Here is a 24,417-nt window from a genome sequence, read left to right as displayed (position 1 = left end):
TTATCCTGGAGTGACTATAATACAGAGAAACTGTACGCCAAAGGAAGTATTTACAGAGATACTGTCACAGCAAAGAGGACAGGAAGCTAGTCTTACAGAAGTAGTTCAATAAAGAGCAAATGAGTGGACGAAGACAAAGGCTTTGACTTTATATAATAAAATACCGAGTGCATTCTTTTAAGTGAATGAGTCTTTGAGACTATGGTCCTAGATTTTAGGAAGCCATTTGAAGGTCAGATGTACAGTCCTGCTGTGTAGCAAGGGTTACGTGGACTGACAGAATTTTTACATCCGTTATAACCTCAGTAAATCACAGCAATTCTAGTACTGATTCTTACTGCAAGGTCAAAACTAAAGCTCTTAAACAAGCCCCCTCCAAATGCCAAAGATGGTATTTTGTATAGCAGACCTTCGAATTCAGTTGGTTCTCTACTACTTCCGTGCTGTACATCTGGGATTAGAACGAAGCCCAGAGCATTTTAATGGTAATCACATTTAGCTGCTCAAATGTTCTTGGCCAGAGAGTTATTATCCAGCTTTTTCTTGTCAATGCAACTTTAATCACATCTGGTTTCTTAAAGTAGCCATATTGGTTTAGTTACTTTGGCTCGCTTCCAACAGGCTTATTTTAAGCTGGCTGTGAAGAAAAGTTATTAATGGCCAGCTATTTTACATATTTCTTGAAGAGTTGCTACTGAAATAACCAGACGCATTTGAGGGGGGAACATGTGTGGCTGACTGCTCAAAATATCCTTAAAAATATTTTCAATTCTATTTTTCAACTAAGAGCAGAGTTGCTTTAACATAATACTTGCGAGCATGTTTCAAGCCAGCATGAAAATCCTGCCACCTCTCAGCTTCCTCAGCCACCGACCAAATATAAAGGATAACAAGAGTCTCTCCAGTGCGCGACTTCAAGGACCATGATCCCTCACAGTAAAGGAATCCCATTTGACATGGCTTGCAGTATTAGACTCCAATACACAAGAGAAAAGCGTAGAAGCAAGTCTCATGATTCTCACGCAGCTTCTAGGAGTCTGCTGTGCCTTGAGCCAACTTGACCATCAGTGACTGGGCTCAAGCAGGCGGCACACCCAACAGTAGATCTGAGCAACTTCCCTCTTCACTTAAGATTAATTTACTGTAATGTACATTACTTTCAGTGGAATGATACTGCTCATGTTTTGGCAGGATGGGGAAAATTCCACTTTGTCTTTCTTATTGGTTTGTAAGGCAGATAAAGCAGAAAGTTGAAACAGAACTTCTACAAGGATTTAATCTGTGATATTGTAAAATCAAAGTACTACTTTATTAAATGAGTTATTTTACACAATATGAACATCAATATAATTACAATTGTAAAAAATTTTTTTATAACAAGTATGGACTGATTTTTCAGGATTTCCAAATAGGGCACAACTGTACATTTACACAGAATTGTCTTTGCATGAAGCCCAAGAGGGAACAGCATAAAAATATGAATGTTTCTGTAGCCCCTTCATTTTTGCTGATCAACAGTTTTAGAAAAGCAGCTGCAGGTTTGTTATGTAAGGTCTGACAGCAGAAGAGTCAATAGGTGCCATGATTTCACCTATAAAAAACAAGAGTAACTCAGTTAAGCTGAACCATTACACAATGCTGTTTACCTTTACGTGAACGAAATACCATAATACTGCTTTTTACCTCATTTCAGCCTTTTATTATAACCACTTTCAGTTACAGCCTAACAACTGGCTATTGGGAAATCTCTTCTACAGTTAGCACAGAGGTTAGGTTTTATATTTGAACGCAGAAAAATCCGCATTCACTTGCAGCTTCAGGAACAAAATGGCTCAATTGTTGGAAATATACTAAACAACTACTTCCATTTCATGTTTTGTAGCAACAGACAGATTGTATTTGTTATCTGTATTTTGTTCAAAGCAAAACTAGCATTTCAAAGCAAGAACTAAATAACAAAGTATTCCTACAACTTTAAGGCTGACCATTTCACATAACATTGATCCCTTCTAAAGCAAACTCCAGCACAGCGAAATGACACAGCCATTTCACCTACATAAGTATTAGCTTGCTTCTCCTGTGTAACAGTTGGGAGTATAACTTCAACCTATAGTTAATTTTCATATTAAAGCAAACAAAGCAAGTTTTAAGTCTCAGTTGTCGGTGGTAAAAGAAACCTGATTCATAATATAACTTTCTCAGACAATCATCTAAAAATTAAAGTAATGACCTGTAGACAACTTTATGCCTGAACATCAGCCAGTTCTGGAGGAAGTGGAGTCTTAGGATGCTTGCTTTCAAAGTGCTGTTTGAAGGTCTTGGGATCCGGCATTTGTGTCTGATTAAAGAGAAATATTTAACTTTATGCACAGTACAAGAGTTAAATAATACTACAAAACCTGTTCCCCCCCTATGTCTTATTTTCTTTTTCCTGAAGTGAATTGTCTCCTCAAGGACACTGCTCTAGTGACAGAAGCACCATTAATTTAGCTGCAGAATAAGAAAGAATATTGAACCTCAGATTTTCAGAGAGGTGCTTTTCAGCACTAGTATCACGCTGTTTTGGCATCTTCATCAATAGTATTATCCTTGCTAGAAATCTTCCTGCAGATCTTACACTTCATGTGCTGGTTTGGTGGAAAATCTACCTCCCTACCATTTTGTTTTTCACCATCTGAAGGATAAATGTTTACCCTTTTCAGAATCAGATCTTTATGAAAGCTAGTTCTTCTGTTTATCAACAGGCCAGAGAATTACATGGCACACACTGATTCTCTACTTGGCACAAGCTATCTCAGACCATTGCTACTACACAGTTGCAAGCGTCAATCACCCAAAGTGATCACTGCAACAGCCTGATTTCACAAGAAGAGAAGCTGGTTACAAGTACTTAAGTGAGCAGCCCTTAGTTTGCAATCTCATTTAAGACATTCGAAGTGACAAATCTATTCTGGGACCGACCATTTAAGTGAAAATAGCAAGCGTATCCTGCAGGTCCAAAACAAGCATGCTCAGGAAAACCAGCCAGAAGGAAAGTATAATCTGATTACTGCTCACATTCCTGTCCTCTTGTCAAGTCATTTATTCTAGTAAAAGTTACTGTGTATCAAACTTACAATAAAGCTTTTGGCACCACCACTTTTCCTCTCTACATTAACATCAATAATCAGTGATTCTAAGACAGGTCAATTCCATCACAAAGAAAAGATGTTTCCATTGGGAGATTAAACAGGAAGTGATCTCACACTTTTTACATTTTATACATCACACTAACATCACATGCAGACCCCCGCAATTCCAAAGGCAAGACAACTACCCAAAACAGATCTGTACATGACCTCTTAGATCTCCTCGTATCTCAGTTATCAGTACAGCTGAGTAATGTGTAAGCAGGTCACGTAACATGCAAATGCTTATAGCAACAAGCTAGACAAGCGCTTAAGAAGTATTTTAGCTTCCACTACATAATCTTTCAAAAATTCTGCTCTAGGCTGCGAGACAGACCTGCCTACAATAATATTTTGTCTTCAGTTCCTCTTACCCTACAGACAGTGCAGGTATATATCAAGGCAGCCTTGGCTGCAGCCTTCTGATCATGTCCTTGTTTCTTTTTTTGCTCGGCTTGCTTTTTGGCATTTTTCTGCTGTGACTGAATCTTCTGCTGTCCACGAGCCATATCTACAAACAAAAAGAAGACATTTAGTCTACAAGTGTGAGAAATTACTGGTGCTAGCTGACTCAGCAGCTGTAACCATGAGCATAAAGCAGTCACGTGCTCTGTCCGTAAGGCCTACAACTTCCATAGTTCACATACAACAGACATCTCTTCCAGTTCTTTACTATGTAAAGACTCTCTGGTTTTAGCATCTTTCTTAAAATATGCACCAGAATTATTTCATGCATTCCAAGGTTTCTTCCTCTACAAAGCTTCAAGGTCTACTTTTGAAAAGCGCTTTCAATAGTCAAAATAATTAATGTTTCCTTTACAGTTAATAGAAACTTATTCTCTACTTCCACAGGTATTACCCAAGCTGTATTACTATCCTCTGGTGTATATGCTTGTGATCTGCTTTGCAGTTGGGAATGGCAAGAACAATAGGTCTTGCTCTTTATTCACGGCTCTTTTTACGGGTGGCCATCCTTTTTGATTTTCAGCTGACTTTACATGCATACATACTTCTTAAAAAGAAATAAAATTGCCCCCATCAGAAGCCAGTACTCTATATAACACAGCAGCACAAAGGAAGCAAACACTATTGCCATATGCCATTAGAAGGTCCACCACAAGAAGAAACGAGCTACAGAAAAAAAGAACATTTAAATGAGCAGCAAAACTGCGTATTTTACAACTGCAATGCTCCACCTGCATGCAGCCCACCTCATCCCCAGGTCAGACGACAGGCCAGGTCTGGGCACATGGACAGAGCGGGCTTCAGAGCGTGGTTATACCAACCAGCCGCCCGCTCCCATCCTTCACACAGCCCCTCACGACCCACGCACAACCCAGCTGCGTGGCTCTCACGGAAGGGCAAGACTTACTATGCGAGCACAGGACAGCCAGCAAAGTCCATTGTTTTCAGGACAACAGTAAAGACTAACATTCCCAGAGGCTGCCTGTTTGGTCACTGCCCCTCTGCGCAACCTGGGTGCCTGCTGTATGTTTGGTGCTCATGAGACACACTGCGTGGCTACAACAGGTCCGTCACGCAGTCCTTCCCAAGGACAGATGGCCTTCCCCTGCAAGAGGGAGAACGGCCTGCCCAAACGAAGACTGACCTCCAGTACATGTGTGCCAAAAGCCCTTAAAACTATTACGAAAATGAAGTTTCTATGGAACATCAACAACATCGGGAAATTCACTAGTATTGCAAGAATTTCTGGACATGGAGCATCACAGTGCTCAACACTGAGCAAAGAGATGGTCCCAAGATCCAAAACAGCTCCTGTGGATTGAGAGGCACCTCTCAGGCCTCAGTCCAGTTCCTTCACGGTATTTAACACCACCACATAACCCTTTGCAGAAGTATTACACTACATCTTTGGCACTCCCTCCTCTTCCCCCATCAATTTCTCTAAAAGAGAATTTAGAAGTCCATACGGCTAACAGAACTGAAGACAAGAAAACACAAACTCTATTAACAAGCATACAGAAATACACATGGCAATCAACAATTTCTGTAAGATACAACACCAAATGTTAATAGACTAAAGATACCGGTTTATGTTTCACTGCATGCTGCAGTTAGTCCGAGACATCCTAGCCAGTGCCTCACACTGTCTGCATACAGCATGGCTCAACAAGAACACTGAATTCCCATTTAAAAAAAAAAAAAAAAAAGACATTGTATTGCCAATAGCTTTCCATACACTAGAAGGAACTGTAAGTTTTATTTTGGATCTATTTTACAAGGATGACAGTAATCCTACAGAAGTCAGGGGGCTGTGGATAGAAAATACTCAGATATACTAAAAAAGAATGATTTTCACAAAGTGTTTGCGTATTACTTTGTATTTCAGTCCCTTGATTAGAGCTTGTTAAGCAGGAGTTTGCAACAGCCAACCACACTGAACTTGTATGTATTCAACACCTGCTGGTTTTAGTTAAGACAAACAAGCAAATACAAACAAAAACATCTGCTTAAAAATACCAACCTCCATATGGTGTTCGAGACCAAAAATCCAAGAGTTTAAATACTGCAAATTACACTAATCCAGCTGAAACACTCAATAGCGAATGCTGAACTACGGGAAAACTAAGATTACGTGGACTATCAGTATTCTAAGACAGCGACAAAACCAGTCCCAAAGTTCGCTGAGAAGAAGGATGAGCTCGCCTGCAAGGCTGTATCTGCATTTCAGTCGCACAAGGCAGATAAGCGCTGCCTTCCCCGCCAGGCACACCCTCGCAGAGCCCAGCAAACCGCCCTGCTGTCTGGAGACCAAGACGCCTGGGCACATCGGAAGCGCCTTAACACCACCGAGAACTCTGCTGCCGGGTCGCAACAGCACGGGCACCGCCGGGCAGCGCGGCTGGAGCCTGCGGCCCGTCCCCGCCTCACGCCGGGTCACCTCCCTGTCAGCAACAAGACCCCGAGCGCGGAGCTTCGAGTCCTACGGCCGGACACCGGCAGCTGTCACCGCCACAAGCAAACAGCAGCCCGCGGCGCCCCAGCTGCCCCGGCCGAGGCCCTGGGCCGGCGGAGCAGCGAGCTCGGCCTTGGCCCGGCACCGCTGCGAGGCAAGCCCGCGGCCCGGGGTAGGGAGAGGCCCGGCGGGGCAGGGGGCGGCCGCGGCCCGGCCAGCCCCACCACGTGCCCCGCGGGCAGGGGCCGAGGGAGGAAGCGGGCCCCAGCGCCGAGCCCCAGCCGCGGGGAGGCCGGGAGCAGAGCCCGCTTCCTCCGGGGCGGGCCCGCGACCCCCACGCCCGGCCCCGCGACCCCCGCCCCGCCGCTCACCCGGGCTGCGAGTCCGGCCTGCGCGGCCCTGGCGAGCGGGTGGAGAAGGCTCCGCGCGGCCCCGCAGCAGCCGCCGCCGCCTGCCCGAGAGGAGGAGGAGGAGGAGGAGGAGGACGCGGGGCGTGAGGGCGGTACTGCGCATGCGCGGCCCCGCCCCGGCGCCCGCGCTGCCGGGCCGCGCCGGCCAATGGCGGCGCCCGCCCGTTACATAACGAGGTCGGCTGACCTCAGCGGGGTTCGCGCGCTGCACGCCCCGCTGTGGGGCGGGAGGGGGAGCGGTGGCGGCAGCTCGCCTGTCCCCGGCCCTCGCCTGTCCCCGGCTCAGTGTCCCGGCAGGCGGGTGGGCGGCTGGGGCTGCGCGTCCCCGTCCTCGGGGGCCGGGCCAGACCCGGGGAGCTCTGTCCCGGCCCTGAGGAGGCCGCGCCGGGGTGCCGTGCAGGCCGCAGCCCCGGCAGTGTTGCGGGTTGGGGGGGGGAATCCGGTGTGCTCGGGAAGGGGCGAGAGACGGGATAACGGCCGCGAGGCCTGGGAGGCTGCCGGCGGGCTGCGGCCGGCGCCTGCCCTCGGAGCGTCCCCTCGCTTCCCGGCGAGCCCCGCTCCCGGCCGCATTCCTCTGCGCTGAGCCTACGCGCGCGGCCTAAAAATAGACGCTGTTCGCCCCGGCGGGGGGAGGAAGGATGGCTGCGGGGAGGGAGCGGGGCAGGGGCCCCGCAGCGGGCGAGCCCCGCTCGGTGGCAGGTCACGCGGAAGGCGCGCGCGGAGCCTGGCGAGGTTAAATGCATCGAGAGCAGAAGGAAACGGCTTCAGAGGAGAGGAGCAGAGTTTGTTTCAAGATGAGAGCACGCCCGATCTTGTTTTGGCGTTTAAGGCAAGGACCGCGCGGAGGAAGTCGTTCGCAGGCTGCATTCGCAGCGCAAGTGGCTTGAAAGGTGTTAGCCTGCATGGGTAGAGATGGAGGCAGGCCTCCTGAAGAAGGCTGTTACTGTTTTCTGTCGGTATCGTCACGTATCTCAGAGCAGCGCTGAATGTCTGTGCCTTCTCAGATTGTACATCTGTTAGGAAAAGGAGAAATTGAGGCAATGTCTCTGCTCAGACATGACATTCTGCCACTCTGCGCAGTTGCAGCTCTGAAGTAAGCCTGGAGTCTCGAACAGTTCTGTGGCTGGGGCGAAACAGCAAACGTAATGCGCTTACCAGAGGAATTACTAGGTGTTGGATTGGCATTTCACAGGGGCGCAGGCTTGATGACAGTAATGTTCCCTTCTGATCTGAGGGAGGAAAAGCTTAAAAAAAATACCCAAAGCAGTTCAGTGAACGTTTTGGGCCATCATTATGAGTCATGCTCAGAGCTTGATAGCAGTTACAGGGGAGCTGTGCAGCAGATTTCTGACACTTAAGTCACTGGAAGTAGGTCCGGATGTGACAACATCTAAAACAATCAAACATAAGCCTGTGATAACAAATTAAGTTCCTAACATTTTCCTAAAAATACTATTTTCTTAACATTCACATTTGCAATGATGTCTTCCACATTCAACTGACAGCGCTGAAAATGCCTATGCCTGGGCAGTGCAATCCACACTGCATTAAAATGATTTTGTCAGCAGGTTTTGAACTTCGTGGAAATGGAACTATAAAAAACACTGAAAGTGCATGTGTGCATGTGCTTGTGGGGCGGTGGGGAGAGGTGGGCATTTTTGGGTTCTGTGCTCGGAAGCAGGTGGCTTTCAGAATGAGGTTTCACTTTGATCGGACAGAAGATTGCTGAGTGAAAAAGTAGCCTTTTTCCTGGCTGATGCTATTTTAGGAGGGCTGCTGGACTCAGATGTGAAACTGGAGATGGCTTTCAAGGGTTGTGTCCCCGTACTATGGTGCTGCTATGCACCTGGCTGCGGAGAATCGCAAATAAGGCAGATCTCTTGAATGCACGTTGAGCTCTGGCTGGTCTCTGAACGTTTTTCTGCTTTTGGGAGAACAGAGGATCTCCTTGCAGGACAGGGGGCTGCAGCCTTTCCTTTGGCTGCTCTGACTTGTGCCCCTTTGTGCTGTAGCTCCTGGGCACAGCATCGGTCCCTGTATATGCCCACATCATGGCTCTGCAATTTAGATGCTTCCAAAGAGACCGTTAGGAAACAAAAACCCAGTGTGAAAGCAGAATGTGAGTCCCCATAGCTGAGATTTCTACTATGAAGATTATAAGGAAAATTTCCCATTCACTCTAAAATAATTTTTCAAAATTTATTCACTGCATGAAACTTACTTATCACGCCAAAGAGGATATTTCCACGCACATGTGCAGGTTAGCAGAGACATACAGGGTGGATACGGTGAGCTGGTCTAGAGGCAAGGCCGGTCTGTGTGCTGGATGCCTTGCATAGCTCTGACAAAATGAACCCCTCGTAATTGCAGTTTATCTGGCTTACAGACTTCCTCTGCTTTGTGTTGCTCCCATGTGAGGTGAAGCAAGCCAGAGTATATGAATGAAAGTATAAATAGAAGTTAAAATGAAAAATAAATGCAAGCTTTAGACTGAAGTGTTGTATCTTTAAATTGCTAGAAATAGACTGCAGCATTTTTTTCTGCATGCTTCTTATTTAATTGTTTTTTTCAAATTTAAAATCAACTCATAAACTCCACAGGTATTACCAAGTATTCTGCATTATAATAGAGTGAAAATCAAGAATACCTCTCAGTAGTTAAGGGTAGAACAAATTCAAGGAGTTTGTCATTATCCCCAAGCCAAGCCTTACAAAAATGTTTCAGTGGTTACAATTCGCTGAAATCCATAGTGGCATCATGCACATAGAAAACACAGCTCCATATGGGTATGGATAAGGCATTTTAGCTCTTACGGAGCCCCTAAAATAGCCCAAATTAAAAAAAAAAAAAAGACATTACTATCTTCTCATGATGAGACAATTGATGAGGAACAAGGCTCCAATTGAAGGCCAAACATCAATGTGGTGAACAACATGATCAGAAAAAAAACAAAATGCCGGTCTACTCAGGAGGAAAGCGGCAAAGAAAACTGGAAGGAGCAGTGCTGTAAGGCAGGACTATTTGTTAAGGTTTTGTTTTTTTTAAACAGTCTTGATTGTTAGTACGTCTCATGCCTATTTCCAGTCTCTCTGGGTTCTAGCCCCGTGTCATTTTCTGTGCCTGCACAGAGATGCGATTTCTGTTGTTATAGCAAAATACTAAACAGCACCTTGTTGACACTTGAGTTTTGTTGCAAGTCAGTTTGAGCTATCCCACCTTAGCGTGACTGGTGTCCCCAACACGCTTCCCAGCTGTGAACAGCTGACAGTTTGGCATGTGTTATTAAACCCATTTTGAAAGCAGTTGTTCTGAGGTGCAGGGCAGGTTTCTTCACAGCAGCATAGGTGGGGCTGCATCTTCCTTCTGAATCAACTCCTGTCCCCCTGCCAGGTCCTCCCACTGCCCTTCCCTACCATGCTTTACCACTGCCCACGTCTTTCTCCTGCTCGTTTGCTTTTGTGCTTACTATTGATCCAGTGCGGCATTGATCAAACTTCATCTCGCCGGCAGAACGCTGGCTTGTGGCCCAGTGCTGCCCATTGCCACTCACTTGCAGGGAGAACGCGTGCTGGTACCGTGTGCCTGCCTATTGAGTGGGTTTGTTCAGTGCCCCACCGCGACCCCTCGGCATGTCTGAACAAGTGAAGGAAAGAGAAGGGGTTGTGCTGTGGGCCCGCAAGTGACGGAGATCATCTCACTAGATTTTGTGGTTACAGACCAATGATGACAAGAACGGAGAACAGCAGAGATTGGCTCTGCAGTTGGAGGTCGTAAGACACAGGCTTTGAAGCCAGTATCCTTTGAAAGGATATTCCAAGCTGATGCGATGGTAGATCAGAGTCAGTACCGCTGGATTTCAGGGACGGAATGGCACGGTTGCGAGCAGAACCCCAGACAGGCTGGAATCCTCTGCAGTTCGTATTGTTTGATACAAAACATCATGCAGCTGCGCTTAACCTAGCTCAGGGGCCTGATAAGGTAGCGTTTTGCTCATTTACCCTCTCTCTGCCTTATGGACTCCTATCTCCTCTCTTCCCCGTGCATTAGCATACCATTCTTTTCCCTGTAAATGCATTTTTCACAACCACAGCTCCAGCTCTCATACACCCAGTTCACGCCTCCCTGACACAACACTCACTCCTGTCCCTCCATGACCCTAATTGCTGTGTGCTACTTTTCCACAGCTAGGACTTGGCAGCTCATGGGCTTGCCCAGTATTGCTGTTGTGGCAAATACAAACAGGAGTGAGGTCTTAAATCACCTGTTTGGTTCACAGATTCAGTAGATTCTTAGCTCTGCACTGGTAGGAGATGATACCGAATCACAATACTGTAGAAAGAAATGTTTTAAGGCATGTGGTACTATGCCTCTTTCTGCATGTTACTGTAGAACTAGGTATTTAGGGCTACAAGGATGGTGAGGGGACTGGAACATCTCTGCTACGAGGAGAGGCTGAGGGAGCTGGGCTTGTTCAGCCTGAAGAAGAGAAGGCTGCGAGGGGACCTAATATATACTTACAAATATCTTCAGGGTGGGTGTCAGGAGGATGGGGCCAGACTCTTTTCAGTAGTGCCCAGCGACAGGACAAGGGGCAATGGGCACAAACCGAGGCACAGGAAGTTCCGTCTGAACATGAGGAAGAATTTCTTCCCTCTGAGGGTGACGGAGCACTGGAACAGGCTGCCCAGGGAGGTTTTGGAGTCTCCTTCTCTGGAGATAAAGACCCGCCTGGACAAGGTCCCGTGCAGCCTGCTGTAGGTGATCCTGCTTCAGCAGGGGGGTTGGACTAGCTGACCCACAGAGGTCCCTTCCAACCCCTACCATTCTGTGATTCTGTGATTCTGTATTTTGTAGTGCACAGTGTGCTGATCTGCAAGGTTTAAAAGCGGAAAAAGAAGGGGGGGGGGGGAAAGAAGAGTGAACAAAATGAGAAGGAAAGCCAAACACCGTGCTCTGTTTTGGAAGGAAGCTGGTACAGCAGTGCAGCTCTCTTGGCAGGGCACCTCAGGCTTGCGATACCCTTCCACTTCCACGTTAGCTGTGAAAGACGAGCCTCATTAGCAGCAATGCAGCATCTTTTCCTGGTTTGCCTGCTGCCTTTCTGAACAGCCTCTTTGTTTCAGGGACACTCAGTGGGTGACATCCTCCAGAACAAGGACAGCTTCAGGTGATGTCCATCATATTGCCAGCCTCCCTGTGCTACTCGCTGTACCCACGCTCCCATCAGTAGACTTCAGAAGCACATAAACAACAGCGGCATTATCCTTCCTAGCGGGACTGTCCCTTCTTCTTCCAAACCCCCAGCAAGCTGACAGCCTGCCACGCGTCCGCGCATTTGTTAACCTTTTCCAAAAGTTGATACACCAGTCACTTCTACCTCACCCCTACCACGGGCTCAGCAACCTGTGCAACAAGGCAGCCTATGGAAGTACTTTTGCCACCACACCTTAAATGAGGACAAAGCCAGAGAAGAGTGTCCCAAAGATGATGGTAGATTGTGTTGTGTTGGTTTGCTTTTGGTGGCCCAGAGACTACAACTAATTGTCCTTTCTCTCTCTTTTTTTTTTCCCCCCTCTCATAGCTCCTGACCCTTTGCAGCAAGCATGGACAGAGCTGCTTCAGTGAACATTCTTCTCAATTCGAAGGACAAAAAAAATTTGCAAGGAAAGATGCGCCATGGAGCTGCCCACATCCCCTGAGAGACAGAACAAGAGAGGGCTTGAGGAAAAGGCTCACAAAGAATGACAGAGAGGGAGGCAGTCAGAAGCTCAGAGATGCTCAAAGGTTGGCAAGGCATATGCACCTCCTGGAGAGCATGGGCAAAGATTGTCATGTGACCTCTAAGCATTTTGGAGTCTCTTTTAAATCCGTTTTGTTGGATGTGACTTTTGCTAAAAAACAACAAGGCACAAATGCCTTTCTCAGCATGTCACAACTTTTTTTGACCAACCCACATAGACAAACTGGAGACCTTGAGAACACACGCTTCCATTCTATACACGCAGTTTAAAACAGATTTTAGCTTTGCACAGCATTACATACAGTTACTATTTTTAAATGCACACCAATTAATCTGATGCGTTCATTCGCTTTTTGTGTGTGCCCTCCATTCATGCTTCTGAGTCTCGTATATGTTGAAGTCCCTGCCTTATCGTGAAAACCAATATATCCGTACAATTTTATTGATTCAGAGTACCAAGATTTCCCTCCTCTCCACCAATATAGTTAAATATATGTATGAAGCATGAAAAAAATCCTCACACTGTGTCATGTGCGTATTAAAACATGTGCATCAACTGTGATTAAAACCTCTCACAAACATGCCAGCATTGCTGACAACTTGCCTCTAGCCTCGCGGAGGGCAATACATCCCTCAGTCTGTGCCTCTGAGTGGCTGCACATCCCAGAGATGCCTCTATGCTGAGGTGGCTCAAAGCATCCACCAGCTCTCCTTGCTTCCCTCTGCAGCCCATCTGCAAGACTCCACCCTCATACTAGCAAATATTTGGTAGCTGCTTATTGTACCTTGCAGAAGGGGCAGTTACTTCTCATCCACAGCCAGCCTCTCCGTCTGTCTTTCAGTTATCCACATGCAGATTTCATCACCATTCTGGAACTGCTAAGGCCAGGATGGGAGGAAGCTCTTTCTGCTGTCCAAATAGGATGTAAAATCTTGCTAAGCAAGGAAGCAAAGGCCGAGGGTGCATCCCAGAATGACACATCCCAGAATCACAGGGAGTCAGTACACAGGAAGGGGCTCTGCAGCTGCAGGACGTTCTCTGTAGAAGAAAAGCAGCCTTGGACACCCGAACATGCCACACACACACTGCTGGTTTTCCCAGGTCTGCAGTGCTGGCTCAGCCCCAGCAGTCTGCTGCTTCAGGAAGAGATCAGTGAGAAACAGCTGCTGGATTTCAGCTTTTTCCTTTTCAGATGCCCTGTTACACTCATCTGAAGTCACTGCATGATTTAAAGGGAGGACTCCAAAGCACCTGCTGCAGACTGAGCTGTGAGGATTGCTCTGATTGCCAGTGTTTCCTGCCAGCTGCTGACAGCACTTTGAGCATAGTAAGGTCTAGCTCACAAACACTGGTGGATAAATAGGACCTGGCAAGAGAAATCAAGGGAATGATTTGGTTTGCACCAGGCTACTGATCCCATTGCTTTCTGCAAAAGATCCCAGTGTGCCGCAGCAGCGCAGTGCGCTATGGGATATGGAAGCAGAACAGAAAACACATTTCTGGAAGCAGCCAGCGATGCCAACAGTCTGCAGCTAAGTAGAGGCAAAAGACACTACTTGTGGGGCAGTGAGGTGGAATGTACTTGCTGATTGTCAGAATTACTCCAGCTGAGTTACCGTGGTTATAGGAAGCCCACAGTCATGTCCCGGTAGATGCTCGTAAGTTTACTCTTAAGACAGACTGCCATGGGATGAAGGAACGGAAATCCCTTTTCCTGCTGTATGGCTGATGGCTGAGCAGCACAGGCAGAGGGCTGCAGTTTCATTCTGTCCTTTAGCCTGCCTTTTGCTTGGGAACTGCAGAAGAAAACGCAGCAGGATGAATTTGCTTCTGTGAAAACACTCACTGCACATCTCTAATCAGCCAAGACAGAATAACACTTAAAGGAGAGTCCCAGAGCTGAAAAGAAACAAGAGCTGGTTATGGGGTAACATTAGGTACAGACTTTACACATTAGTATTTACTAGGCTAGAAAAATTTCAAGCTCTCATTTAAACTACCTGATCTAAAAAAAGAGACTCATTTTGATCTCACTGCTGGTCTGTAAAGCTAATTTGAAAAATTGTGCTCTTGCGACTTGGCTCAAAAATTACAATGAAGTGAAGTGGAAATGCCTGGTGCTGGAGACTTGCATGTCTGTCCCAGTGTAGTAGTGTCTTTTACAATGCTTCCATGGGCAAAAAAGACCAGGTTAGAAAACAAAGGCCTGATCCTGTCCATGCTTAGACAGGTACACAGCTTCAAGACCCGCCTGCTGCACCCTCTCCTCATCCCCAAACCGAAACCGCAACCCCCTACCATCCTGCACCTGAGCCTTCCTACTTCCACATCTCCGTGCACCCTTCTCCAAACCAGCTCTCCCAGGCTCTTCCTGGCACTGTTCCCTGTGTCCCGCATCCACAGTAGCAAGTAACTCCAGCTCAAACCAAAGGCTGCCAGCACAGCCTCAGCCCTTGCACACTTCACCTGTTCGCTATTTAAAAATAGGCACCTTTAAGCAAGATAAATTTAGACTGGAAATGATCTCCCAGGCTTGTTGCTTCTATGTTCTTCCTCATTGCTCTAACCCTGCAACCCTGTGCCAGCACAGAGCCTCGCTAACTCTCCTCACAGGCACTGTCGCTCATAACTCCGCTAATTAGACCTCGGCCTGGGTCAGGAAATGACCTTCATGCTCTACGCAGCTCGAGAGCCAGCGGCTCTCCTTGCTCAGAGAAGCACTGCGGCGAGCGAGGTGCTTGGGCAAAGAGCGATGATAAAGGAAAGAACGTATGGCTTTGCTGGCTCAGCATTGGCAGTGGCTTTTCACCACACCCGCCTGCAAAGGCGGCGGAAATGTTTGTCTTGGGAAAGAGGAGGAGGTGGGAGGATCCACCCTTGTGCTTAGCACAGCCCAGGCAAGAGAAAAGGCTTTGGCCAGGTGTCTGTGAATTTGTTCAGGACTATTGGGGAGACTTATATGGCAACGCTGAAGAATCGGTGATGGGCACAGTTGGAAGGCTCACTATTCACCTCTGTTTTTTTATGATTCTGTGGAGTGCGCCAACTTCAGATGCTGGATCCCCTGCCCTCAGCTGTCTCATGCTGGGATGTCTACACTCTTAAATCTCAGCAGTGGCGTTAAATGTGGCTGCAGTCTGGGACGTGCTGCACAACACACAGAGACCCTGACACATCAGCATCCTGCCCTGGGCAAAGGCACTGTGGCTGTGGAAACCTGTGAGCACTTCAGCCAACAACGTTCTCCGTGCAAAATATTTGGTTTTAACAGTTAGGACAAAGCATGATGGCGAGAGGATATTAAAGCAGCAAGGATACTTGCATGTTGTGTCTCATCTAACCTTAGAGAATCCTGAAGAACTTTAGGTGGGATTTACTGGAGCAGAAATGATGAACCAGCTTGATCACACAGTAGAAAGCCTGATTGCTCCTGAGTGCCTGCAGCTCTTGCACTGCTTGTGATGACGGAGACAGCGGATTGTAGCATTAAGGTTACTCACCCTAGCACAGTGCAGTAATGACCCTTCTGACCAAGTGTCAGGTGGCCTCTAGGAAAGGCCTGAAGATTTTGTTAGACCCCAAGGGGGAAACAGCTGTTCCACTGTGCTGCGACAGAAAGACCACAGCAATGATATCCAGCACAATACCGGTAATCCTCTAAAAGTATCCAATATCTGCTCTTCAAAGACGGGGCTGAGTCCAGGCTGCACGAGCCTGGTGTTAGTGAACATGTTCCAGCCTGCTATGAAAGCTTCTGCTGGAGACATGGCAGAGCCCAGAGACGTTAAACCCTGACCCCTTTGGGGGGTTCTCCAGTAACATCTCCCCTTCTGCCCGTCAGTCACTGGCTTTGCATGGGGCTAACAGCACTCAAATGGCACACGTCGCAGCGGAGTCTTACCCAGCCCTAGTCGGAATAAGGACCGAAGTAGTATCATGGCAGATGACGTCAGCTATGAATAACATTATTCCTTAACAACTAAAGAAGGTGGAACAAAGAATTTCTGAACTTTGATTTGCTCGCAAGGCATCCCAAGAGATAATCCTGTGCAATACTACGGGCTGCATTGCTCACTGGCACTGATGTGCACAGCTCCGTTAGTGTTATGTGCATGGCAAACGCTCAGACAACGGCTGTGCTTGCCTTCCTCTCTGGTTCCGCTCTCTATTTAATAGAGTCTTATGTATGATATAGAAATACTGGGAGAAATCCAGTCCACCTCTGCTGGTTTGAATGCTGTTTCCTGTGTCTGAGTGTTTCTAGAAGGCTCATGAGTGAATTTGAAAGAGATGTGGTTTTCATTTGCAGCTTGCACATGGTATGAGAATGCGGTACCCTGCCCCGAGCTCCTCATCCGCAGGATGTGTCGCAGCTCTCAACAGCTGATCGCTGCATTTTCCTGCCAACTTCTCTTCATGGTCTGTTGGCTGCTGTTCTGGAGATCAAACTTGCTCCTTGGCATCTATCCAAGCTATAGAGTCCAATTTATTTCTAGCACAACATCCGCTGGCATTGCCTCTGCAGTACGTTGGCCCAGCCTGTGCAAGCTCACTTACTCAGAAGTAGCTCTGATTTCTTTTCTGTTGCCAACAGACAGAGGCAGCAATTAAGACGATGACTGTATTTTTAAGGGCTTTCTCCTCAGGAGGAGCGTAGCACCCTGCGATCAGTCTCCAGCAGTCTCTCGTCTCGGGGGGAGCCTTTACGAGCACCGGGCGTACTTTGGCCACAGAAATGGAAGAGCCTGGCTGAGCGCAGGGCTCCCAGCTACGCCAGGGCTCTGCTTCAGCCTCAGATCTCACCCGACTTTAAATTCTTTCCATTGACTTTATCTTAACCTTTCTGTTCCATACACAATGTTATCAGAGCTACTTAGGCTTTACTGGCATGTCTCCCATATTAGTAGTTACATTTTTGTTGACAGGACCAGATTGGTTGAGGTAAATTGACTTACTCAGAGCGCAGTTAGTGACATGCACACAGCTGGTCTGACCATGTGCTCTGCTGGAGCATCTTCCCATGGAAAGGAGGCTTGTGCAACCATTCGGTCTGTCCCACTAGCGGTTTTGGGCCCATTGACTGATTTCCATCAAAATCTGAGGGAGCAGTTAATCAGCAGAGGCAGCCGGCCGTGCACAGAGCATCCTCCCCAGGCTCTGCAAGCTGCAGTGCGGGTTTTGCTCTCAGACACACAGAAGCCACATGGAAAAGACATTGCATCCCACCTACACAGATTTTGGTGGGAGTTTGTGTCTTGCTGAATATCAGCTAATCCAACTATAAATCCATGGGAAAACATGGATTAGCTGTGCTACTCACCTTCTTTTTAACTTTTTGAGATAAGGCTTTTTGTAATAACTAAGAGCACTGGCACTAAATCCAAAGAAATTCTTGGGTGCAAATGACCTTACAGTCATCTTTTTGCTGGGGAGATCTGCATTAGCCCAAAAGTGCAGCAGGAGAGAAACAAATGAGGACCGTCAGTAAATGATGGCAATGTTAATTACACAGTGGTGCTAGAAGAGTACTAAGCTCTGTAATGATAGAAAAGCACCAGGCTGGCCCCACTAGGAAGGACTTACGGTTTCCACAGGCAGAATAACCTGAGTTGGCACCCAGAGGGCGCCAGAAGAGGATCATTGCCCAGTGGTGGGTGCTTCATGCTTGTACTGGATCCACGAGAAGCACCGCAGGTTCCTGAGGAGGTGGTGTCAGCCTGCTGGTGAGGGGGCTTTATGGAGATTTAAGTTAACAAAGGGAATATAGAGCAGAAATAACACAACGGCCTCACAGCAAAACGGACCCCTTCCTCAAGCGCTTTCTGCAGGTTATCAGTTCTGCAGTGGCTGATGTTGCAGGGCGAGCTGGTGAGCAGCAAGTGCTGCGGGCCCTGCTTCCAGGGGTTCCAGAGCAGAGGCAGCACAGCTAGCTGGCCAGTAAACTCCTCGGGTAATGGCCAGTGAGCCTAGTTCCTCAGAGCAGTGGTGGCAAGGTACGTAGTCCACAGGCAGCCTAATTAAGATCTACTATAAAGACAGTCTAAGCTGACCTCACTCACTTTTATCTGGGCAATACAACACATGACCCCAGCCCAGCAGCAACGTGTGCAGGAGCAAGGGGCAGGCTGAATAAAAGCGGGTTTCCTTGGACTTTGTGCTTTGTGGTTGGGTGCAGCTCTCTTCACAGCCTTCCCTTTGGGGCACGCACTGGGGTGCACAGGCAGCAGACACACAGAGGGTCCTTTGCAAAGGTTCTCTGCTGTCTGAGACACGATGAGCTCATGTTGACCTCCCTCCCCCGGCCAAATGGGGGAATTAAGCAGATTATTCTTCTGTTTTCTATGCTCTTTTTCCAGGAAACTAATAGTAAGGCCACACTGCTGAGCTGTCATACTGGGCAGAGTAGTGTCTTGAAGCTATGCTTTAAAAGTCCTTTGCAATGTAGGATGTGACTGGGTTTGCATGAGCTTTCTTTCCTTCAGCAGATGAACCCAGTGGAGGCAGGACATGCTGGGAGCCCAGTGAAGGGACACCCGGGAGCTTAACATATGTGTATATATATATATATATGACCCTTCTACTTGAGGCGCAGTTCTGCCAGGAAGCAAATCCCCCCAGCACATGGCTAGAGGGGATGCCAGTCAGCAAGGCTGCCACTCTGTCTTCCCTAAAAAGGGAAGCTCAGGCCTGTGGTCTGTGTGGGGCAGTTGTGTTCTGGGATTCCCCCAGAAGCTCCACTATGACCCAGGTTTCTTGGAGCTTGAGAGGATGATTGCTGATTCCTGAATAAATTAACGGATTGCCTTCCTTCAGGATATTCATATGTGTTAGAACGAAGAGCTGAACAAGCTCATTTTTTTTTAACTCATTACCACCAGGTAGAAATCAGGTCAATAAATAAGTCAATAAACATACAGGCCAGGCGGTCTTGGTAGGGAGCTGGTTTGATAAAGTGCCAATTTATATTGCAACAGAACTGCCTGTAGGCGTCTTCTTGGCAGTCATCACTTCACAAGGAGGCATAAAATAATTCCTGGCCATTGCTGTTATTTGCCTTACCTTTTTGAAATACACGTTGCTAAAAGGGAGCTAAGACACACGCTTTATTTTCTGCACTGCTCTTGATTGTTTTTAATGCAGATAAATAACCCTCTGAGTAGCTTTTCCTCTCCTCAGGAAAGTTTTTACATGAAAATTAAACATGCTTCTGTTCTTCAACTGATTTTTCTTTTGCCTTCCTTTTCAAAATTCAGAATACCAGCGCTGAAGAGCTGCGCAGCCGGAGCAGGCTGAGCCTGCGATGACACCCGCGTCCTTCTGCCACCTCGCGGGCTGCAGCTACAGTACACGGAGCACGCATGGCTTTTCTAGCATGACGTATGTTGTTTTCCCATCATATTTAATGAAAGGTCCCATGATAACAGGAAACATTACACATCGCCACTGCTGGGCATGTCCTGACGCTTCCAAAAGGAGTTTCCCCTCCGTGCGTCAGAGCTGTCGTAACCAGAGGCACCTCTCAGAGCGGTGACGACAACTTGAGTGGTTTAACCTTGTTAGTGCAGCAGAAGAGGAGAGACTCAGCTCTATTATTACTACTGGTTTGTTTGTTTGTTTGTTTTTTTGTTTGTTTTAAAGTTTGGATAAATTTGTTACATGCAAGGCCTGCAAAAAGAGCACTACTGTCTTCTTCTGGGATGCCAAGCAAAAGCCTGTACCCAGACAATTCTGGGCACAGCCTCTTCACACTGAGAAGGCTGCCACTGAGCTGCCCCCTTCTTTTTAGAGAAAATTTTACCTCTCAGCCCAAAGCAGAAATGCAAACTAAACAGCAAAAGCATTGCTGGAGCTCAGCCCTAAACCTCCTCAGCTGGCTCAGCCATCATCTCAGCCACTGCCCTTGCGGGCCAACAGCCGATGCCCCATAACCTGCCGCTCTCAAAAGGGAGGAGGCAATGCCGCTATGAGATAGGCTGTAGACATACACGGGCAGAAGAAAGGAATGGGGAAGGAGAGGCAGGATTAGGCACCCTGACACAGGTGCCTTCCTGAGGCAAGGACAGAGCACCCGCTCACAGCTATCTAGACCACACAGCCCTGCCACCACCTCAGGCTTCTGAGCAATTAAAGCTGAGCTAAGCCTGAGCAACATGGGTGAAGGGACTGTGCATAGGTTAAAAGACTAAAAGCAGACTCCAAAACAGACCATTTTGAAAGAGATTGTTGTTGCTAATAGTATAGCAGAACAGAAGATAGTTAGGATAAGCATTACAAAAGGGCTTTTTTCCAGGAGTGGAGCAGTTTTCAGCAGGAAAATATGGAGTGTCATAACCTGATGCTTTTCTGGTAAGCCTGAACGCAGCCGTGCAGCAGTGCGTAGTCCTGCACTGGGAGGACAGCAGGTTGGTATGGACAGCCAAAGAGCAACTCTCTTCCGGCAATGCTGGGAGAAGGCTGTCTGCTGTTCTGTTTACTTGTTCTTTAGGTAACCAAGAAATTTTGAATCATTTCGGGCTAAATGACCAACAGAACTACTATGTTATGTCAAAGTAAATGTCAAAAATTAAACTTTGGAAAGTTGAGTTGCACATGTTCTTTGGATTTGCTTTCACCAAGTTATCTCAGACTGAAATACAGAGGTTGACTACTTTTTCCTTCTGAATAACTGCAATTGTAGCAGTGGCCTTGGAAGGACACTCACCTCTTAAATGTAGTAAGTCTGTAAGAGGCAGGCACCTACGTTTAGGAATGTTTTGTCTTGCCCACAGTAATATCTATGTATGTTTGATGAGTTGTAGCTGCTCCATTAACTTCAGAGTGTGTTGGAAAAACCCACGAATGGGACTTGTTGCGGAAGCCCCAATATTTTCATTATTATATGATCATTTATATTTATATATTCATGGGCCATGCTAGAATCATTATTGTTCAGAGTAACTTTCTAGTGAATAATTTGTTAAAATCTTAAGCCACATTAGACATATGGCTATTCCTCTCTTAACAGAAGCGACTACATAAAGCTCCGAGAACACACATAATCCTGACTTCAGAAACATATCCCAGCGCAAACGTTCCCTGCTGACACTTGAGGAGTGACTGCTAGCACCTCCTGCTGACCCATCTGCCCTGCGTTCTCGGGAGATCTCACGGCCCGCAACAGAAGAGCGTTCAGCTTCCTGCCCAGCACATCTTGGCACTGTGAGCCTGAGCCACCCCATCACTCTCCTTGGCCCCTGGGAAGGTGCCTGCCAGGCACACCTGGCCGCAGCATGGGAGAAGACCAACACAAGGAATGGGAGCCAGAGCTGGAAGCTGCTGCAGTGCCTGCAGAAGGGGCTGATGCACAGGCAGGTCTCTGTGGGGAGACTTGGTTCAGAGAGAACTCATCCATGCTGATGTCGTTTCTCTTCAGGCTACTAATTAGTGCAGCTCAGTGTAACATGCTCTGCTGACGCAGTTTGGAGGTTTGGCCTGTGCTGCTTTGCATCCTGCCTGGCAGAAGTTTCTGATCTGATGTGTTATTTGCTCTTCTTGCTCAAATGTACCCTTCCCCCAGCAACAATACCACGGGACTTGGCTCTGTCATGTTACCCAGGTTGGACAGAGGTACCAGAGTTCATCTTGCCATGTCATTACCAGGTCTTGGTGTGAGGTGCTGGCCCCAGCGGGAGCAGCAGTGGGGCTCAGTTCTCCCTGCACCCCAGCTTGTGCATCACCAGGCTGGTGTAACTGGAAGCCCTCGCAGAACGGTGCATATGTTCTGCATGGAGCTAGCCCTGCGTTTCCAGCATTTGTTCCTTTTGGGTCTCTGGGCCTTCTCCTTTTCTCACCGAAGGCCCGTAGCTATGTGCTAGGGAAGGCATCCCCACAGAGACAGGCATCTGGCCCATGGGATGGACAGACAGACAGTCACACAGACAGCTCGAGAGCGTCTCTGCAGAGGAATTGTCAACCAAATGGGGAAGTGCCTTCACGGAAAGGACACCTTTCCCCAAGGTGCTGAAGAATCTCCAAGGGCTTGGAGACCATGCACCCCAGCTGGGTGTCCTTACAGGGGTGTCAAGGAGCAAGGGAGGAGAGAGGTTTGAAAGGGAGCAGCAAAGAAGGAGGAGGATGAGAGCGGAGGGTAGAGAGCGCTTGAGGAAAACCTATGATTGACTGACTCACAGAAAACAGAGCTACTTCAAAATATGAACTGACATGGCGCTCCTTTCACGTAGTGTGAAATAGCTGAGGGCTCCATCTTTCTGTTACACAAAGATGCTGATTTCCAAGGACTGGAGCTTTCTAGGGCAGTAATTAAGCTTTAAATGGAGAGATCAAATGTAGAATAAATATCTCATTAACCTTGACAAAGCACAATCTTTCTGCACAGCTCATAGCGAAAGAGCAAGGGAGTGTGAAGGATGGGATAAAACAGGCATTGGCTTCCTTGTGTGTTGGAGAGTGGCTTCTGGCACTTGGAACATCCGCTCAGCTGGAGGGGCCCGAGCACACATCCACCACCTCCTCTCAGAAACCAGCAAGCTGCAGGCTATTTCAAGGATAAAAAGAGATTTTCTACTCTTTTCTCGCTGGAACTGGGAACACACTACAGCATGGCCATGGGTGCAAAAAACCCAGGGAACAAAAACAGATAAAACAGGAGTTTGGTTCTGCACCCCAGCAGTTGAGTTCTGTGCCCTGTGCAGGGAGATTTGGGGTTTTCCACTTCTAGGATTTTTTCTTTTTTCCCTAAATACCTGTCATTGCCTCAGGTGAAATGTGCAAACAGGGCCCTGAACATGGCACTGCCCCCCAGCCACATGTGCTAACCTCACCGTAATTGAATGCAAAGTCCAGATGTTTGCCAGCAGTAAGGTTCTCTGGCCTGCCTGCTCTGGTCTTACTGTTCTTTGATCCCTCTAGAAAAGAGGATTTATGAGTTTAGCCTAAGACCAACATGAAACATCAGCTGTGTTTTCTTATTGTCAAAGCTACTGTTTCTGATAGTGGCACAAAGAGGAGCTTGACCTGTCTCATGTGTGCCTTTGTGAGCCAGTGGAGGAGAAGGGAAACGCCAAAAGCCTTCATAGTGGAGAGGAATTTTCCTAAGGGTACAGCAGGGTTAAGCTGGGCGTTTATTTCTGAAATTACTCCGTAATGTTCTTTTGCAAATGAAATGAATCCTTGAAAAAAGATCCACCATGCCAACTAATTGAAACAAGACAGGGCAAGAGTTAGCTAGCATGAGGGTGGTCCGTTTGATGAGATAATAACAGCTGAAGGGATGTAGGTCGACTTCCTAAGACTAGCATAACTAGTCTTTACCGGCGTGAAGCAACTAAATAGCAGCTTGCAAAAGCTATTTGGCTGCTTTGTGGGTGTTGTCTTCTAATGAGACAAATAGAAACATTTGTCTAATAGAAACAAAAGCAAATACAACTAATGCAGCGTATTCATGTTGGGAACTTGGCTACTGGATTCTCAGGAGCAGTTGCTCATGTAAGATTATCTCAGGAGGGTGCTTAAACATACCATCAGGCTCCCATCACTCATACCACTGAAGCCTTGGACTTGGGCTGCTTTTATACATATATGGGAAGTTCTGGAGCATCAGTGAAGGGTACCAGTACGCAGATAAGGCAGTAATCTCCGAGTCCTTGATTTCTCATGGAGAACGGGCAACAGCATCCCAGGCTGAGCTGGGAGGACCCCAACTGGTGAGTGCCTGGGATTCCGGATGGCCACCAGGACGCAGTGCCACGCTAGTGGCTAACCCACACACTGTGACTGAGCATGTTGCTCGCTTTGGCAGGCTGCGGTACAGGCTCTGCGTGGGTTTGGCCACTATGAGACATTCAGCCTTAAGGGCTGAACCTCCCTTCACTCTTCTTTATGCTCCCCGATGGTGGCAAAGATGCAGCTGGATGTCCTGGACTCCTGATCTGGGAAGCGACCCAGGCTTGTGCATCTGCGGAGCCTGTGTGGAAGAGCTGGGGAAGCAGGCGCCTGGCTCCCCAGTGCTGGGCATGCTTGGCTCACACCTCTCCTGCTACTGTCACCACGCAAGACGGGAGTAAGGAAGCTCGGAGTCGGGCCTGAAGCAGGTTGCTGTTGGCTGTAGTGGAAACAGGCCCTTTGAGGATCCCAGCGCACGAGCTGGAGGCAGGCATTTTTGTACCTCCGTGCCAGGAGACATC

The 24,417-nt window shown here is 47.7% G+C and overlaps 1 protein-coding gene and 1 long non-coding RNA gene across 4 annotated transcripts; one reads left to right on the top strand and one right to left on the bottom strand.

Annotated features, from left to right (window-relative positions):
* Positions 1-1,273: 1,273 nt before the first annotated feature.
* On the bottom strand, positions 1,274-6,571 carry ZNF706 (zinc finger protein 706). The gene is made up of 4 exons (XM_075415772.1): positions 6,456-6,571; positions 3,542-3,678; positions 2,231-2,338; positions 1,274-1,591 (listed from the first exon to the last, which is right to left on the bottom strand). The coding sequence occupies exons 2-3, from the start codon at positions 3,674-3,676 to the stop codon at positions 2,243-2,245; spliced, it is 231 nt and encodes a 76-aa protein (XP_075271887.1). The 5' UTR covers positions 3,677-3,678; positions 6,456-6,571; the 3' UTR covers positions 1,274-1,591; positions 2,231-2,242.
* A 476-nt stretch (positions 6,572-7,047) lies between these two features.
* On the top strand, positions 7,048-22,739 carry LOC142360829 (uncharacterized). 3 transcript variants are annotated; one of them, XR_012763398.1, is made up of 4 exons: positions 7,095-7,323; positions 12,076-16,223; positions 19,489-19,612; positions 21,240-22,739. It is a non-coding gene; the product is annotated as an uncharacterized LOC142360829 (long non-coding RNA). The 3 variants fall into 3 exon arrangements; XR_012763399.1 differs by having other exon boundaries at positions 7,096-7,323; positions 12,076-15,884; XR_012763397.1 differs by lacking the exons at positions 19,489-19,612; positions 21,240-22,739 and having other exon boundaries at positions 7,048-7,323; positions 12,076-19,453.
* The last annotated feature ends 1,678 nt before the right edge of the window (positions 22,740-24,417 follow it).

This window comes from Opisthocomus hoazin, chromosome 3, assembly GCF_030867145.1.
Source record: "Opisthocomus hoazin isolate bOpiHoa1 chromosome 3, bOpiHoa1.hap1, whole genome shotgun sequence".
NCBI lineage: Eukaryota > Metazoa > Chordata > Aves > Opisthocomiformes > Opisthocomidae > Opisthocomus > Opisthocomus hoazin.
This window is presented reverse-complemented; position numbering and strand designations above follow the sequence as displayed.

What these genes read in the sequence shown, in the direction of transcription:
- ZNF706 (XM_075415772.1), bottom strand. Translation starts at nt 3,676, where the DNA reads ATGGCTCGTGGACAGCAGAAGATTCAGTCACAGCAGAAAAATGCCAAA. An exon ending in ATACCTGCACTGTCTGTAGG is followed by an intron (nt 2,339 to 3,541) that starts GTAAGAGGAACT and finishes CTCTTTAATCAG; the next exon opens with ACACAAATGCCGGATCCCAA.